The sequence below is a fragment of the Montipora foliosa genome, chromosome 12 (genome assembly GCF_036669935.1).
Source record: "Montipora foliosa isolate CH-2021 chromosome 12, ASM3666993v2, whole genome shotgun sequence".
In the NCBI taxonomy this organism is placed as follows: domain Eukaryota; kingdom Metazoa; phylum Cnidaria; class Anthozoa; order Scleractinia; family Acroporidae; genus Montipora; species Montipora foliosa.
This window is the reverse complement of record NC_090880.1, coordinates 7,945,627-7,963,126: the sequence shown is the minus strand read 5'-3', so window position 1 is coordinate 7,963,126 and position 17,500 is coordinate 7,945,627. Positions and strand designations below refer to the sequence as shown.

The window sequence follows — 17,500 nt, the reverse complement described above, 5'->3', positions numbered from 1 at the left end:
CAACTTATGAAAGCTCCTTGGACACTGTTCTGGAGGAAAGACTGAACTATTCGCATCACGCAGTAAAGGTACCTGCAGGAAATATTATTGAATAATAAAGAGGTCCCATGATTTGTTTGCTGACTGTGATTTGAGCCCACTGTCCTGAGCATCCCTTTACAATAATTCCGCTGTTGTTAAGTGAGCCCACACAACATGAAGTATGACTTAAGGATTCGGCCACTAAGTAACCGCCGTGCATGCTCAACACAGTGAATTTCGACCCATGGCAGAGGTCTCTTCTCCCGTACTCGTCAACCCAGAAAAAGAAAAAGAGACCTCTGCTAGCGGGGAATTGAAATATATGCGTTGCTTATATTGTCCTATAACTGGACGTTTAACTCGAAAATGTGTCTAAATTCTCCTCTTATCTTGCTGTTCCTTTGAAGATGTCAACCTACCTTTCTTTTTTTCTTAAACTTTAGGACCACTGCCACAACGACCCTTGTAATAGTCATAGTAAGTTTTGTCAAGTTGGGTTCACCGAAAAAGGATACAAATGTGTTTGCCATGACGGATATCAGGGGAGCCACTGTAACGAACGTACGTAATCTCTTCAGAATGCAGCTTTTAACGTGACCGTTTTTCCCAAAACGAAATAATGGAAAGGACTTTTCATAACGAAAGATAATGCTCTTGGTCATTTTAAAGTTGTTTTCTTTTTCCGTTTTTCTAAGGCAACAACGAGAGCATTGATATTAATCATCATTTTTGCAAGATGGATGGAGGTCTGCTGGAGGGGAAGGGGTAGTTTTGGAAGCAACAAATTTATAATAAGAAACTTGCAAACAAGGTGGAAGAATTGTTTTAACTCTGTTGTCACTTTTAAAATCCTTACCGGCAGATTTGGATGAATGTATGCTCGACTTACACATTTGCACATCAAACATGAAATGTGTCAATGAGAATGGTTCGTTCATCTGCAAAGGTCTGTCAAATACAGTTATTAATGCCCATGTTTCTTTCTATTTTGGTGGTGTTATCATTGCTACTTTCTCACATTGTGAACCTGAAATTTGGAAAGCATTTATTTCAGTTTAAAACAAATGTGTATTTTTCAGATTTGGTGTGATTTTGTTTTTGTTTTTCGGTATCCCATAATCGATTACCAGCAACCAAAGAGCTTGATTTGAAATCCATTGCGAAACAACTTGGTATCTATTCCCGAGTTGCAGGCTTCAACAAACTTTGGTCCTTTGTGGTTGAAAAAGGTTTAACCCTACAATGTGATAAACATGAGGCAATGTTTTAATTACAACTTTTATTTTCACGGTCAGAATGCTCCAGTGCTCTTGGGATACAGAATGGTGGGATATCCGATGCACAGATAAGTGCTTCCTCAGAACAGGATGCCAATCATGCCGCCCATCATGGAAGACTTTACTTCCAAGAGGATACCCAGGGAGGCTCAATCAAGTCGGGGGGATGGGCAGCCAGGAGTAATGACCAAAATCAATGGCTTCAAGTTGATCTAGAAAGTGTGGAAACAGATATCAGACATGTCGAAACGCAAGGAAGAAATTATAACCAAGACTGGAGCTCTGCTCACAACCAATGGGTGGAGAGTTACAAGCTTCAGTACAGTAACGATGGAGTAAACTTTAAATACTACCATGAACAGGGGCAAGGCATATCCAAGGTGAAGATGTTATTACTTGTTCTTTTTTATCTATCCACCTTACGACTGTTTCCTGACTGAATTTGATAAAATTAACTAATCATAAAAATTACAATTTCCTCGAATTTTTTTTCCGCAAATTCACTTGCCAAGTTGTTATCGGACAGTTTTTGTCGGGCAGTTCAGTAAGCCAATCACATTCAAAGTTGTAGTTTCAGTCAACCAATCACAACCAAGGTTTCAATCACCGTAGAAACAGTGTAAAGACTCCTACACTTGGGGCTTTCTTTCTTTCTTTCTTTCTTTCTTTCTTTCTTTCAGAGCGACATTAAACAATTTGCGCCTCCTTTGTCAGTCTTTTAATTAATGCAAATTAAATTTCGCCTTTCTCTCACAACTTGGCTATTCTTCTTTTCTCGGAAATTGTAATTTCTATGATTAATTGGTAAGAGGACTTGGTGTTGTCCAATTCGGTCTGTAATCATACCCGTAATAAACACATCGGATTCCTGCTGTGCGGTCGTCCGATTTTGTCATCACTCGCATGATTACAGACCGAGTTGGACTCCACTCAATCCCATTATCACTACTAACAGTATAGTTTAGGCATGAAACAGAATATATGGTTGCGAAAATAGACGAGAGTGAGAGGTCATCACAGTTAACCTTTCAGCAAGAAAGCCTGGAAAAACTCCAGGCTTAAATGGGGCTTGAACTTATGACCACGACTGTGCATTTGCCCTGCAGAGCTCTACGATTTCAGCTATCCGCTGGGAGCTGGTGGTCTCTTCTAAGTTTATGTTGAGGTATACCCCGTAAAAGGTGAACGAATGAATGATATACACAGAAATGTACAGATATTTGAATTGCGAAAATTAAAATACAGGAAATTAAAGAAGGATCATCTCAATAAGTAGCAACTTAAGAAATTGGAAGAAAGCCTACAAAAACTACAGGCTTGAACAGGGCTCGAAACCATCACCATACCATTGTTCTACACTGGTTCGGCATTCTAATGTTATTTGTAAACTGAAAAACTGTTGCCAGTAAAAGTACGAATTTCTGTTAATAGAGGGTCGCTAATTTACTCTGCTATTATGAACTCACCTATTTTCACTAGCAATACATCTACGGACATCTAACAAACAAAAGATGGATCGAAACGCACAAATCACTATTTACAGTTTTCACGGCGAATAACAACACGACTTAACTTACAGACAACCAATAAGGCCTGGTTTTCACTAGCGACGCAAGCATAAGCACAAGCAGCACACGCAGGCGCAATTACTTGTTGTTAATTAGTGTCTATGAATAAAAGGCTCTAAATAAACTAAAAGCTACGGAGTTTGCGTATGCTTCTTGTGCTTATGCTTGCGTCGATAGTGAAAACCAGGCTTAAGGACGTTCGCGCCCATTGCTACTGCGCATTTTTTCACGCATGTCACGCATACGTCATGGATCGCAGACCGCGAAGGTAAACACGATGCTAAAGGTGCAAACATTTTCCACAAGAATGGAACGTGAAAGCACGTGGCATTATGGGATAGCTGTGGACCCAGGTCTTCTCGGAAATGTCACGCAATGGCGTGACAGTGCGAAAAAACAATCGTTTTGAGAACTTCGCAGCGATTTTACTCTCTTGAATGCTCGGTGACCCCCATTTTTCTTTCCGTAGATCACTTCTTTTTCTGATTTTGTCTATTTTAACAAAAAACAAAAAAATCTGTAGGTGAGAAGTGACAAATATTTCGCCTTTTATGCTCTCGTACGACCGAAGTTTTCTTTCTTAGACTAATATGTATCGTTTTTCAAGGTCTATATTACATCAGAAAAAGACATCAGCTGCAAAAGTTTGTTTAGTTGTATGAGTTATGTTGAATTGAGTACGTTTACCTGATCTAAATCTCACTAATGTAGCTTTTTTATTGCTGACAGTTGTAAGCAAAGATCGTCTTAAAACAACGCAAGCTTCTAAAAGTGCACGTCAGGATCTCGAAAACGAGCACGGTGACCCCCCATTTTTTTTGCCTTTTTGGCAAAAGTAGATCATTGGCTTTCTGCGTGGCAAGTCTTTAAAAAATCTGTACGTGGGAACGTTTTGGGCGCGAACGTCCTTAACATCTTAGACGACACTGTGACACTTAGGTATGATATGACTCCTGGGTTCCAGCCATTTACGATTTTTTTGTATCTTCATAAAATTCCAAAACTTTCAAGTCCAGCGCTCTTAACACCAGCGAAATTAAAACCACATACCTAGCTGACGCTACTTGAGCCAACCTGCAAGCACATCAAAAGCAAATGCTGAGTTACATGCTTTCTGTTTTTGACTCGTTTCACCGTATTTGAATTTATGCCGAGAGCGGCGCCTAAAAAATAATATAAACCTAGCGCACTAAAGACTAAAATAAAAGGGCTATAATTGCGGTCGTGCATGCGGCTAGAAGTCACTGAATCACGGACGCCTTTATTTGGATTAAATTGGCCACTCATGTGGCGTTTATTTCGAACCATTCAAACGTGACATGTGTCAAATTAGTGAATTAAACATCCCTCTATTTGATTCAGTGAATAAAGTTGCGGCGAAAAACAGCCACAAGCCACATCCTGTGGCGAGGCCCAACCCAAGCCGCAGGCACGCACGCACTATGAAAATACTTACAGCAGAAAAAGACCAAATCTATAGATGATGGATACACACTATTCAGGCATCAGGAACACCAGGCCATTCTCTGACATGTCCCTGAAGCCCTTACGGCCAAAGGCTAGTTGTCACGAGTTAAAACTTGTTGCCCTAGCCCGAGTCAGACAGGCAAACTGACCCTGGTCACGCGATAAGACATCGGAATAATAAAATAAACACTAATAATAGCACTATTAGACAAAAACGGCACATGCCGGCTTTTGTCGGAATCAAGCTGAAATAACCAAATCAAAATGATATAGGAACTACTTGGCTAAAATTGCCGCCCCTGCCCGTGTCTGAAAGACGAGCATTGATCTACAGCAAACAGTTGAAGTAGGTTAACGAAAATTACAAAATACTATTATTGCCCCAGCCCCTGACTGAAAGGCGAGCGTAAGTCTTAAACCCTTCCGAATGTTGAGAAATGAATAGCTTAAAGGCACCGGGTTTCCAACGGCATCGTAATTATCGTATAAACACTAATAAGAGCACTATTAGACAAACACGGCCCATGTCGGCTCTTGTCGGAATCAAGCTGAAATAACCAAGTCAAAATTATACAGGAACAACTACTCTAATTATCGCCCCAGCCCATGTCTGAAAGGCGAGCAGTGATCTACAGCTAACAGTTGAAGTAGTTCAACGAAGGTTACAAAATGAAATTATTGCCCCAGCCCCTGACTGAAAGGCGAGCTTAAATCTTAAACCCTTCGGAAGGTTGACGAATGTATAGCTTAAATGCATCGGATTTCCAACGGCCAAGGTGGCGAATCTGACCGTCTGATAAGCCGTTGTCAGCCGCCGAAGATGCGGCGCCTATCCGGAAAGATTGGGATTTGTATTTGGATGAATCGAGTCCACAAAAATTTAGGGCTTGCCGAAGTTGCTGTGCAAAATGGCTAGTTTTAACCGGAGAACCATCGGCGAAGCAGAACAAGGCACCCGGAGTGGTACCCCGCATAGAACAATAACGTTGTAAATAATTCACTGGGCAAAAATCTGTTCCCGTTGCGCAGTCCAAGACAACTGAAAATGGGCGCCTACTAGAGTTATGTTTGTAGTCAGCGATGACAATTGTCGCGGCGGTCACGCAATTGTCTTTAAACTGGAAAGTAAGGTTTTGTATTTGAACTAAAGGTTTCAGATTCGCACCCTTGGCCGTGAGTTCTCCTACTCGAAAAAAGCCATAGAAGGCCACCAAAAACATGGTTTGGAACAACAGCCTTTGATATGCGGATGAGTTGGTATGATTTAGCGCGAGCACTAAACGTTGCAACACGCCACGTGTTATCGGAAGCCTAACATCTGGTGCAGAGTATAGCTTACTGTGAGCCGCTAGAATCTTCTGCACCAAAAAATTCTTAGTGGGGTCAGGAAAATTAGCTAACTTGTGCACGTAACCTAACGCGGAGACATATGTCGAGATTGTCGAAGATGCAAACTTCCTCGCTGACAGATAGGATATAAACAAAGCTAAATTGTTTACCGAGACCGGAAGAAGCGAGGCATGCGACTCGCAAAATTCAGATGAAAAATCGACATATGTCGTCCAAGCCCTTTGGTAAGTCTTACGCGAACCCCCGGTAATGGCTGAGTGCAGGAGGTCATTCAAGTGATGCACCAGTTGTGGGGTAGTAAGCCCGCTGGAACCGGTGTCGGTTGTTCGTCTGCGTAAGGAGCTAGTGATCTGAATTTCTCCACCTGTAAGCGAGATAAAGCATCGCTCTCGCGGTTAACGCGACCAGCAATGTGTTTAGCACGAAATAAAATGTTGTATTTAAGAGTGCAGAGAACAAAGTGCCTAAGCAAAGCCATAACTGAACGATCTTTAGAAGTTTGCCTATTGATTATCTCAACAACTGCCTGATTATCCGAAAAGAAAACAATACTTTACTCACGCATAAGTGGTCCCCAAATCTCAAGAGCCAGGACAATCGGAAAAAACTCTAAGATAGCGATATTGAATTGTTTCCAAGCGGAGGGCCACTCTCCAAAACACCAATGTTTTCCAAATATTGCGGCGTAACCCAAGGAACCAGCCGCGTCCGTAAATAAATGGAGATTTTGGGAAGTGGCCCACCGCGAACCGAGGAAAAAGGATTTGCCATTGTACACGCTCAAAAATTCCAGCCATACGTTGAGTTCGTGTTTACATTCCTTCGTTAATCGGACGTGATGGGTGGGTTTTCGGATACCTCTAGTCAAGTCGATCAAACGGCGCAGAAAAGCACGACCAGGAACCACAACACAGCAGGCAAAATTGAGAAGCCCTCTTAAAGATTGCAGCTCTTTCAGAGTAACGCTTTTTCGAGAACAAAAATCAGCCAATTGGGTACGGCATTTGGCAAGCTTGCCTTCTGGAACACGAGCCTCCTACAAAGCCGTATCTAAGGTAATCCCCGCGAATTGCAAAGCATTGGTTGGGCCCATAGTTTTTTCGTCCGCTATCGGAACGCCTATACGACGGCAAACGCAAAGAAAATTATCTAGGTCTACCTGACATTTTCAGTGCCTCAGAAGGCCCAATAAATAAGAAGTCATCTAAAATATGTATGACCGACGACGCTCGTAATTTATCTTTAGCAATCCATTCTAACGCAGTGCTGAATGATTCAAAAATATTACAGGACGACGAGCACCCCATGGGCAGGCATTCGTCAAAATAGAATTTCCCTTGCCATTCCATTCCGAGCAATGGAAAATCGCGGGGGGCTACGGGAATAATACGAAAAGCGGATTTAATATCTGTCTTAGCCAGAAAACAGCCCTTTCCTATTGCTTTAATGAGCCGAACAGCATCATCGATAGAGGCATATTTTACGGTGGCTAACTCTTTAGGTATACCATCATTAACAAATAACCCCTCCGGGTAAGACAAATGAATTAGCCGAAATTCCCCTGGCAATTTTTTGGGAACGATGCCTAGGGGCGATACCCTGAAAGTTTCAAAGGGAGGCGAATCAAACGGACTTACAGTTCTGCCCTCTGCGAGCTCTTTTGACAATTTATCATTTACGCTAGTAGGATTGTCCATGGCGCTCTTCAGATTTGGGGATCGAATTGCAAGGAGAGAACCAAAATATCGTATTGAAAAACCGTGAAAAAAGCCTTGAATAAGATAGTTCGAGGTTACGTTGTTATAACCCTTAAGATAAAAGGCGAGACGGTCGGGCCTTACCGGTGTTGACCCGTGGCTCAGCAACCGATGTTCGTCCCTGACTGTCACTCCCAGAGGGTATGCTAGGGGCTGCATTGTTTGGGTTACTGTGCCCTCTGTTGGCACTGCATTGGCTTGCGGGATGGACTGCCCCACACTTGAAGCAGGAGTGTTTGAAATTTCAGCACCTGCAGAACTGACCGGAATGAAATCTCCAACAAACCCCTCGGGGAAAGGACTGAAAGGGACGTTGGTTGGGCCGTCTAGCTCGAAAATCATAGTTGAAATTTTGGCGTGAGGTGATGAGGGAGCTATGCATAGCCTGGTGCCATAATTCCCAAGCCACGTTATCCCATGGGTATCGGTCAGGTTTAGACTGGCGAAGAAATCGGAACTGCTCGTCATAATATCGCCAGTTGCCTTGTTTTGCTGCAATGTCCCTGACCACCTCACAATACTTCATCAGAGAACTTATCGCATTAGGAACCCTAATGGTATAAACGGCTACAAACACATTAAATGCAGTCACCCATTGATCAATGGATAAACCGCGCCGTTTGGGCGCTAGGCTGATCATGGCTATGAGTGACAGATAATCGATATTTGGACTCCTCCTACGGAGAGGAGAGACGCGAAGTCAACGTATTCGTTGGCCCATATCTTTGCCTTGACACGATCCGAGACGCGAGACTCGAGGTCAAAAGTGACACTGGAAAACGTGTCGTCCGGCTTCTCGGACGCAAAGGTTAGCCTACCCGGAGCCACGGCGTTCGTCAGTTCTGCAATCTCCCTCGAGGCGGCATCTTCAACCACGGTGGGCTGTGGCATGGACGGATTACTAATCCTTTGTTCGCCAACTGCGGGAGAGATATTTAGGATGCCGAGGCCGGCTGACTGTAAGGCCCCCGATATCGCGGTGGAAATGATCTCACCCAGGACTGTGGGGCTGAACTGAGGAGTAGGCGTTGTGCTCTCAGGCAAGGACGCTGACTGACCCTCTGATCGCTGCTGTTTCACCGCTACCGCAGGTGTGGTACTTTTTGATGACCGGCGCTCAGAGGCTCGTTTAGGAGGCATGCTTATGAAAAATTGAAATTATATTACTCAAGCGTATATCCTATTAAGACGCTGCGAAGCTCAAAATTGGTGGGTGTGCTTCCCTTGCCCTAGCAGGCTGGAAGCATGTAAGCCAATGAATCAAATGCCACAAATAAATCAGGATAAAGAGATCCGAGACATTCAGTAAAGGCTTATGCGAAAGCCAATGAATGTCAAGTACATATAGAAGCAGGCAACATAACAAAATCAAAAATCCGAGACATTTCAAAAAGGACGGTTGTCCTATAATGGCCTAAGTGTGTTGGGCACACTATTGCAGTATACCAATAGCCGCCAGGTGATAACACACTAATTACGCCATAAATGTAGAGTGCAATACAATCCGAGACATTTCAAGAGGACTATAAACGGCCTATAATGGCCTGAGTGTGTTGGTTACACTAATGTAGTATAACAATAGCCGCCAGGTGATAACACACTAATTACGCCAAAAGTGTCAAGTGCAAGTAATTACAAATTCCAATATAATAGCCTGCGAAAACTGTATACATGATTAGGATGCGTATATTGAATATTTTGTGGTACCGCCGCTAAAAAATAAAATCACGAGGGCAACAATGGCCCGTGACGATTGACTTAATCGACGGACACACCCACTAACTTTACAGCCTTCAAAACAGCTCCCCGAATACTACGCGTAAATTTATAGTAACCTAAATGGTTTAGATGGACCCCATCAGGTAAATAAAGGTCTCGTTTGCAGTTCCAGAAACCTCGGTGTCGCCAGTAATAACAAAAAGGCAAATGTTCTAGCACTACCTTAAGATATTGATGGAGCTGGCCCACTTTATAATTAAACTCCACTGAGTCCCGCGTAAGTCGCCGCAGAACTTGGCCTACTACAACAACTTCAACTGAGTGTATATCATGTAAATCTCGAACTAAATTTTCTAGCTCTGAGCCAACAGTCTCAGGTGCGAGCTTCACAAGATCATTGGACCCAAGCTCTAAAATAATGATCTTGGGAGCAATTTGACGCACGACTTCTAAGTCAAACTTACGAAATTTCTCGATTGTGCGGCCCCCAACGCCATGAAAATGAATATCCGCAAAATCACTAAGGCTGGTAAACGCATGCTTGTGCCGCTTCTTCTGCACGAACGCCGATAGTCGGTGAACGAAAGAGTGCCCGATTATTAGCACGCGATGTTTAGCCATAGAGGTAGAAAAAAGAGCGGGCACTAACAGCAAGGTAAACCGAAGCTTACCGATAGCCAAAGTAATGATAAACACCCTTATTTGAGTAAACGTTAGGGCTACAAAAGTTGAACTTGCCTGTTTCCAACGAAAGAAAGTGAAGTAAGCCTGGAAAGCTAAACAGCTAACACGATCGGCGCTGGCAGAAAAAGGGGCGAGGGATAGCAGAGGTCACGAATTTGTAGCTCGCTCCGCGTGTGGTGTAGCCCATTATCGTTATGGCTATCAACCTCTGCAGCTTGTACCAATAAGATAAAATAAGGCCCCGCCCTTGCATAAAACCCATTATCGCGTCAAGACAATAATGGGCCATTTTAAGACTACTTACCGTTTAGTTCGCTTTCCAATCCGAGCCAAACAAGAAGGGCAATTCCAGCTCCAGTTGTTTTTAAGTTGATAGGGCATAATTTTTCCCTTTCTCATTAACTTTTGCCAGCCGATAAAGTTTCAGGTGAAACGGCACCAAACCAAATTTCCTGGCCTGGTCATTCAGGCCAAGAAAGTCAATCAAAATACTTTTGAAGAAAGGAAAAATATTCGTGATCTTTACCGATTTCAAGGCTTTGGACACCATATCCTTTAGCGCGACCATCGTAAAGTTCTACACGCTCGGTTTCTCGAAACCCTTTCTCAAGTGGCTCCTGAGCTATCTATGTGGCCGCTCCCAGTTCGTGCAGATAAACGATAGGAGGTCCTCGTACCAGTCATCTCAGTATGGCGTTTCACAGGGCCAAGGTCCATTCTGGGACCGATGATATTTAACTTATATGTGTCAGATCTACAGGAGGTCACTCCACCATCTAAGGAATGCGTCAAGTATGCGGACGACACCTCACTGTACAGCCACTTTAATGTCAAGGAGTTAGACTCAAGAGCTGTGGACATGAATGAGACTCTTGCAAGTATCACAAACTAGTCCCAGGATTCCAATTCGGCGCTGAACCCCGTAAAAACTAAGTGCATGTTGTTGTCAACTCCTCAGATGACGTCTTAGCATTCTCTGGCTCAACGTCCTATACATCTACCTATAAGAGACAAACGCGCGAGCGTGTTCACTCTATTAAACTACTTGGCGTTCACATGTGCGATACCTGTGGGATGATCATGTCAAGCATCTCGCTTCATCTTGTTATGGTGTCCTAGCTGCGCTGAGGAAAATCAAGAACTTTACAAACTACCATCTTAGAAAAAATTTAGTTGAATGTCTGGTTCTATCTCGCCTAGACTTTAATGGTGTCATATTCTATACAATTACTGATTGCCTTTTAATAAGGTTACAGCGCATCCAGTTTGCGGTATCCAGTTTTGTTTTTGGACGCTATCTGAACAATATTGACTCTATTCTTAAGTCAGGTTGGTTGCCTATGAAAGAACGTAGAGAGTGGCACGTTCTAAAGGCCGCGCACAAAGCAATATACTCTCATGATTGGCCCGGAAACCTTCAGCTTGAGCAAGTAAGACATTGCTCAAATTTATGGTCATCAAGTACCATAAATCTATTTGTTCCCTATGCCTCGCACACTTTTCAGTATAGCGCGGCAGCCCTCTTCAATTCTCTCCCATCTCATGTTAAATGCTGTGATAATTTTAAATCTTATAGTAAGCAAACATTATGTATTTTAAGGGAGCGCTGCCGAAATAGGGCGGAATAATTTCTTAACTAGTTTTAAATTTAATGTACATATTGTATAATTACATTTTACTGTTTATTACCTAGCTTTTTATAAATTCAAATTTCAGATTTATGAAAATTCTTAAGTTCCCTATTTTACTCTAATATTAGGCGAAGAGCCATACCATGGACGTACTGATATTAAACCGTTATTATTATCATTATTATTATTATTATCCTTGTATCTTTCTATGGGCTTCTCCTCTCCAGTGCGATAGATACTAACAACTTCCTTCACTATAGCCATAGCCAAACATGGATAGTAAAGCCGCCAGTCATAAAGAGAAACTGAACAACAAGGTCGGCAAACGGCGAGAACTGTATAAACGTCAAGGCGGCTGTCAAAGTACGTAGTACGATCCATTTCAAAGACACATCCACCTTTCAATTAAATAAGTCAAATACTGGAATGGGTTAGGAGACACATTCATAAATGAAGCAACTTTATAAAGTTTTGTATTGAGCCGCCATGTTGGTGCACCACTGTTGTACACAATATGGCGGCCAGAAATCAACACGAACGATGGAAGCGCTCACATTTCACTCATGAAATAAAATAAATGTGTATGAATACATCTCCTAATGTACTAGTAACGCTCAGACTGCTGAGATTCATAGCCATAGACATTGTTTTCAACCAAATAACTTTGTAGCATGGTGTCACGCAAGGTGACAAAACGCTGTAATTTCGAAAGGAAAGAAGTCATGGAACTGGAAATTTCAAAAAATATTTATTTCTAGGTCATCTTCAACCTCCTATAGATAAAAATTCAAAACACCTTGCGATTTTCATTTAAGAACTTGATGATGTCATTGTGAAATCATATACCCCAGCTTCTCCGTCCCAGTATCCTCTCTTGAAGTAATAATATCGTTGCAAGCGTCATACAGACAACTGTCATTTACTAATAACACGTCGAGACGCATAAATACACTAAAAGCTCTGCTGGATCGGGTAATATCCTGACAAGCTCTTTATTTTCGGTTTCATCGTCATCAGAATCTGTCTCATATTCATCAATTTGTACCTCTTTGTGATCCTCGAACATCTTGATCAAATGATATCAATTTCCTCAGGGAATGGAAGTCTCTCTTCAGACTCGTTGCCGGTGGGTTGAACAGCGTAGACAGCAGGCGGCAAGGCCTGGTCTGTACCTCTCTAACCATTCTTACATCAATTCCTTCATTCCTGGTGTTATTCCTTAACTTGGCAAAGGTGCCATCGTTGTAACAGCTGAAAGGGGCACGGCAGATTGAGGGTCAGGATAGTACGACCCGGTCATGCGTATAGTACTTTGCTGCCCATCTGGATGGACGCTTTATAGACTCGTTCACGATTGTACCAAAACTGTTCAGACTAAAAGACCGTTCTACAACTTACCGTTGAGCTCACTGCTGCCCTCATCAGCTATAGTTCTAGTTGCCACTGTCCATCTGTTACTATAGCAAAGTTCTCGCATTTGCCCGTGGACAATTTTGTCAGGTGAAAGAGCTTTAGCGAGAAACCACCAATTCGAAACTGAAGAGCTTGCTTCTTCAATCCCAAAAATTCTGTCAGATGTTTTTTCAATTCCAATACTCTTTTGTGTTTATCTTTGTCGACCGGAACCCGGCTACGGTGGCGTCCGAGTGCGACTTCTTCGGCTTTTCGGCAAAAAAAAAGCCATGGTTCATGATTCATTTATTTCACACTATTTACATAAAAGTAACATGTAGTCACAGCACATGATTACAAGATAAAATAATTACAATAAAGGTTACAAAATGTGTATGGCGGTCAAAATAGCGAAGGCTTTCTAGTTGACCTCCACCTACTTTTCAGTAAACGAGGAAATGAAACTGAGATTTACTGAGATATAGTACAAAATGTTTGTAGAGCCTAGGACTAATCTACAGAAGAAAATTACATGTATATAAATTAAGCATGTTAGAGATATACTGATTCAAGCGACAAATCTAAACAGGACAAACTTAGCAAAACAAAACAAAAAAAGAACATACAAACAAACAACAACTACAAACAAAAACAAAAAGAAAAGGACAACACGTCATCATCGACAGCAACAAAAGCAGCGACAACAAAGACAAAAATATAAGCAGACAATTATTATTATTATTGATATTATTATTATTATTTTGAACTCTATTAGATAGTTACGCACTATACATTTGACCATTAAACAGAACATATATTATTTGATTGACAAGAGATCAGGTGGGCCTTATAAAGTTTCTTAAACTTGTTAAATGTTTTTGCCTTTTTTAGTGCCAAGGGGACAGTTTCCCACATGACAGAAGCAGAGTCCTTAAAAGTAAATTTGCCCATGTTAGTTCTGGTGTTATAAGAGTAGACAGTTGTTGTAGGTGTTAACAATTTATGGAAGATTGCTGGAACAGTTGATGGATTGTTGTATAATTTAAATGCCTGTCAGCAGATTTTGAATTTAACAACATTTTCGAATTTTAAGATTTTAAGGATTTGGTAATATCGGAAAGAGGGCTATTGTTTGTTTTCAAAAAAAATACTACGGATGCATTTATTTTGCTTAGTACAGATCTTAGTTAAATTAGTCTGATAATTGTTGCCCCAACACATTGCACCGTACTTAAGATAAGCGTAAAGAAAGTGCATAATACAGTTGTCTTAACATCTTTAAATTCAGGTAATTCCGTAGTTGGTAGAGGATTCCATGGTATTTAGTCAGTTTGCCTTGTACATGTGCTATTTGAGTTTTTCAGTTCAAATGCTCATCTAAATAAATGCCTAAATATTTGATACTAGTTTTGCGTTCAATGTTTAAAATATTAATATTGTGTATAGTTGGCTTCTGTGGAGATGTTATTATCATAACGTTTGCTTTCCTCATGTTAATAGACAACGTATTGAGATTGCAATAGTTAATTACTTTCTGAAGTTGTGAGTTCATAACTGCCTCAAGATCTTTTGATGTTTTTGTAGCATAGAAAATATTAGCATCATCAGCAAAAAGTCGAAAGGAAAGCATGTCTGAAGAGAAAGATCATTTATGTAACGAAGAAATAATAGTGTTCCAAGGGTTGATCCCCGATGAACTCCACAAACAATCTGGAGAAAATTAGATTCAACGTAACCTAGTTCGTAGAGCTGCTTTTTTCTCTGTATTGCAATTTTTGGCATATCTTTAGAAGCTCCGATAAGGTTACATGATGTCTGGAGGACCTATGTCTAGAACAGAAACGAAAGGAGAGAGAAAGAGAACGTCAACGACAAAACAGAATACCAGGAATAGCTCATATTTAGTAGAAGAAGTTACGGCACAAATTCTTCCCTTGGGCACTAAACCGTTTGTTATTTTTACGGATGCGTTATTTAAAGTGGATGCGTATTTTTAAAAGGTAGTTCAATCGAAAATCGAATTTTTATTGTCGAGTGGAATTAAATAACAATTATCTGTACTCTTTTGGACATAAGAGAAAAAATTGATTTGTTTGTTTGTTTTGCTCTAAAATGCAAGCGAACAAGTGCTTTTTTAATCCGTTTGCCCAACTGGTTTTTGTTGTGCCTTGACAGTGACAAGAAAATTTTGCTCTTATGTTATAAACACGTAATCGCAATGAGTTCTCTTAAAATTAGGGGGAAATATCACTAGCTTGTGTTTTCAGAATAAATAACCAGGGAGCTCCGTTTTAGGGGTTGGCTAAATCTATATATTATTTTTTAAATGGTCTGGATAGCACAAGTCTTATTAATATTTTAAAAACTACAACCACACTTTTAAATATACGGAACATGTTTCGATGTTTCGAACATCATCTTCAGCCATAGTGTGTAACATTAAAATTTTTACAAGATACACTGAAGATAATTCGTATATATATATATATATATATATATATATATATATATATATATATATATAAGTATCAATACAATGATTCTTTGTAGATTAAATGTTCGTTACAAGTAGGTAAAATGCAAACGAACCAACAATATTATAGAGAACACAACTGGCATAACGGTAAAAGTTTAAAAGTGCAATGCTAAACTGACATGATCAACTTGTTTGTTGAGTTCGGGTTTCAACCGCTCAATTCGGAAACTCTCTTTGATTTTGAGTTGAGAAGTAGCATTATCAATACTTTTGAAGCAAGAAACATCACAATTATCGTGACAATTTTTAGACACACTAAGATGCTTGAAAATATGAGAATTTTTATCCCGGAAAAAGTGCTCATTTACACGTGTGTAGAAATGCCTGTTGGTTTCACCAACGTAGCGAGCACCACAGCCCGCACAAGTAAATTTGTCTACAACACGTGATTTGAGAGAATCCGGAATGAAATCCTTTGGACTAAAAATGTTGCACAATTTGAATGGAGAGAAAATTACTTTAACATTTAAATCTTTGCAATAGTTGTTGATAATACATGAAATATTCTTTCTGGTATAAGATGAATAGAAACCGATGTAAGGTAGTTTGTAAAAATGGCAGTTGGATACATCACGTTTAGGGGCTTCTTTTGTAGTAACATTTCTAAGATAACCTTGAACAGACTTGTCAATTAACCAACTGGGAAACAGATTACGTTTCAAAATAGTATTTAGAGTGTTGATAATTTTATATTAACCCTACTTTGTACTGAAAGGGAGTAAAACTGAAATAATTTGTAAGTAGACCAGTATAAGTCTTTTTTCGAAAAACAGAAGTGATACAAGAACATCCATTATTACTTGATCTCTGCTTGGATAATAGTACATCTAAAAAGGGCAATTTGCCATCTGTTTCTATTTCCATTGTAAACTTAATGTTGGGATGGCATTTGTTAAGGTATTGAAAAAACATATCTGCATCATGAGATTTTTGAAAACAACAAATAATGTCATCTAGGTATCTACAATAATATAATACTTGGGTACCGGTGTATTTTTCCAACCAAAGCCTTTCATAATGACCTATGAAGAAATTGGCTAATACAGGGGCTAAAGGTGAACCCATTGCCACTCCATCTATTTGATCGTAAAAACAACCATTGAATAAAAAATGAGTGTGGCTTGTAGCAAAATTGAAGAGTTGTTTAGGATGAATAGTTTTAGGTCAGAATTCATGTCACGTATGGCGTTGACAGCTAAATCAATCGTATCAGATAAAGGGATATTTGTAAAAAGGCTAGTGACATCATAGGAAACTAGAAACTTGTCGCTGAAATCAAACTGTTGAATCTCCTGGACATTATTTAAGCTCATAAAAGAGCTTTTTAGCGAAAGTAGGATAAATTACCATTGTTGTGAAGGCATTTTTTAGAGAGGGGCAAGGATATTTTGAAAAGTATACGTATGACTCATTTTCTTCATGAATTCACCCTTCGCTAAACCATTAAAGCTAAACACTTAACACGAAACAAAAAAAAAATCGTACGAAAAATAATTTTACTCAACGCAAAGCACTTGCAGCAGCGAAACTTTCAGCAAAATACATGTGTTTTGCAAGGGACACAAACGGCAAATGATGAAGGATTGCGGATATCCAAGTCTAGGAAAGTATGCCACAATTCGTCAAATGCGAAGACTCACTAAGGAAGAAAACGATGATCTTGAAAGCTGCACATTTTTTGCGACCCTTAACTGTAAACCACTGAAAAATAAAAGGAATGAAAACGTTCATAATGCAAATCTCAGCTTGGGGGAGGGGAGATTTCTCAGCAAATTGACTCTCAATTTGTAAATAAAACACTCTCAAGTCAAGATTTAGCCTCAATTATTCACACTGAAACTAAGAAGTGCTTTAATCAAATCACTCTGCAATAACACAAACACAACTTCAACTCCTTGAAACTTACCTCATTTAATTGATTTCTCCCTTAGCCACCTTGATTGAAAGATGAAGCTCCGTCACCCTGCTGTGCTTCACATGAAAAAAAAAAAAAAAAAAAACAATTTGTGCAGACTTTGATCTCCAAATCCCGCCAATCGAAGCGACAGCAAATACTGCAAAAGCTCTCAGTGATAGAATTGTTGTTGACCTAATACAA

General features: G+C 40.3%; 2 protein-coding genes across 4 annotated transcripts in view; one reads left to right on the top strand and one right to left on the bottom strand.

Annotated features, from left to right (window-relative positions):
- Positions 1-17,500, bottom strand: part of LOC137980243 (putative serine protease K12H4.7) — a 213,620-nt gene that overhangs the window by 17,315 nt on the left and 178,805 nt on the right. The gene's annotated exons all lie outside the window — the stretch shown is intronic.
- Positions 1-17,500, top strand: part of LOC137980244 (EGF-like repeat and discoidin I-like domain-containing protein 3) — a 32,193-nt gene that overhangs the window by 8,899 nt on the left and 5,794 nt on the right. For 2 of the 3 annotated variants that reach the window (XM_068827642.1, XM_068827641.1), the window contains exons 2-6: positions 1-68; positions 465-582; positions 884-967; positions 1,317-1,678; positions 13,758-13,817. The exon at positions 1-68 is cut by the window's left edge and continues 198 nt beyond it. In XM_068827642.1, coding sequence (XP_068683743.1) covers positions 1-68; positions 465-582; positions 884-967; positions 1,317-1,678; positions 13,758-13,817 — 692 coding nt within the window. The remainder of the gene's footprint in view (positions 69-464; positions 583-883; positions 968-1,316; positions 1,679-13,757; positions 13,818-17,500) is intronic. The other variant, XM_068827643.1, reaches the window with a different exon arrangement.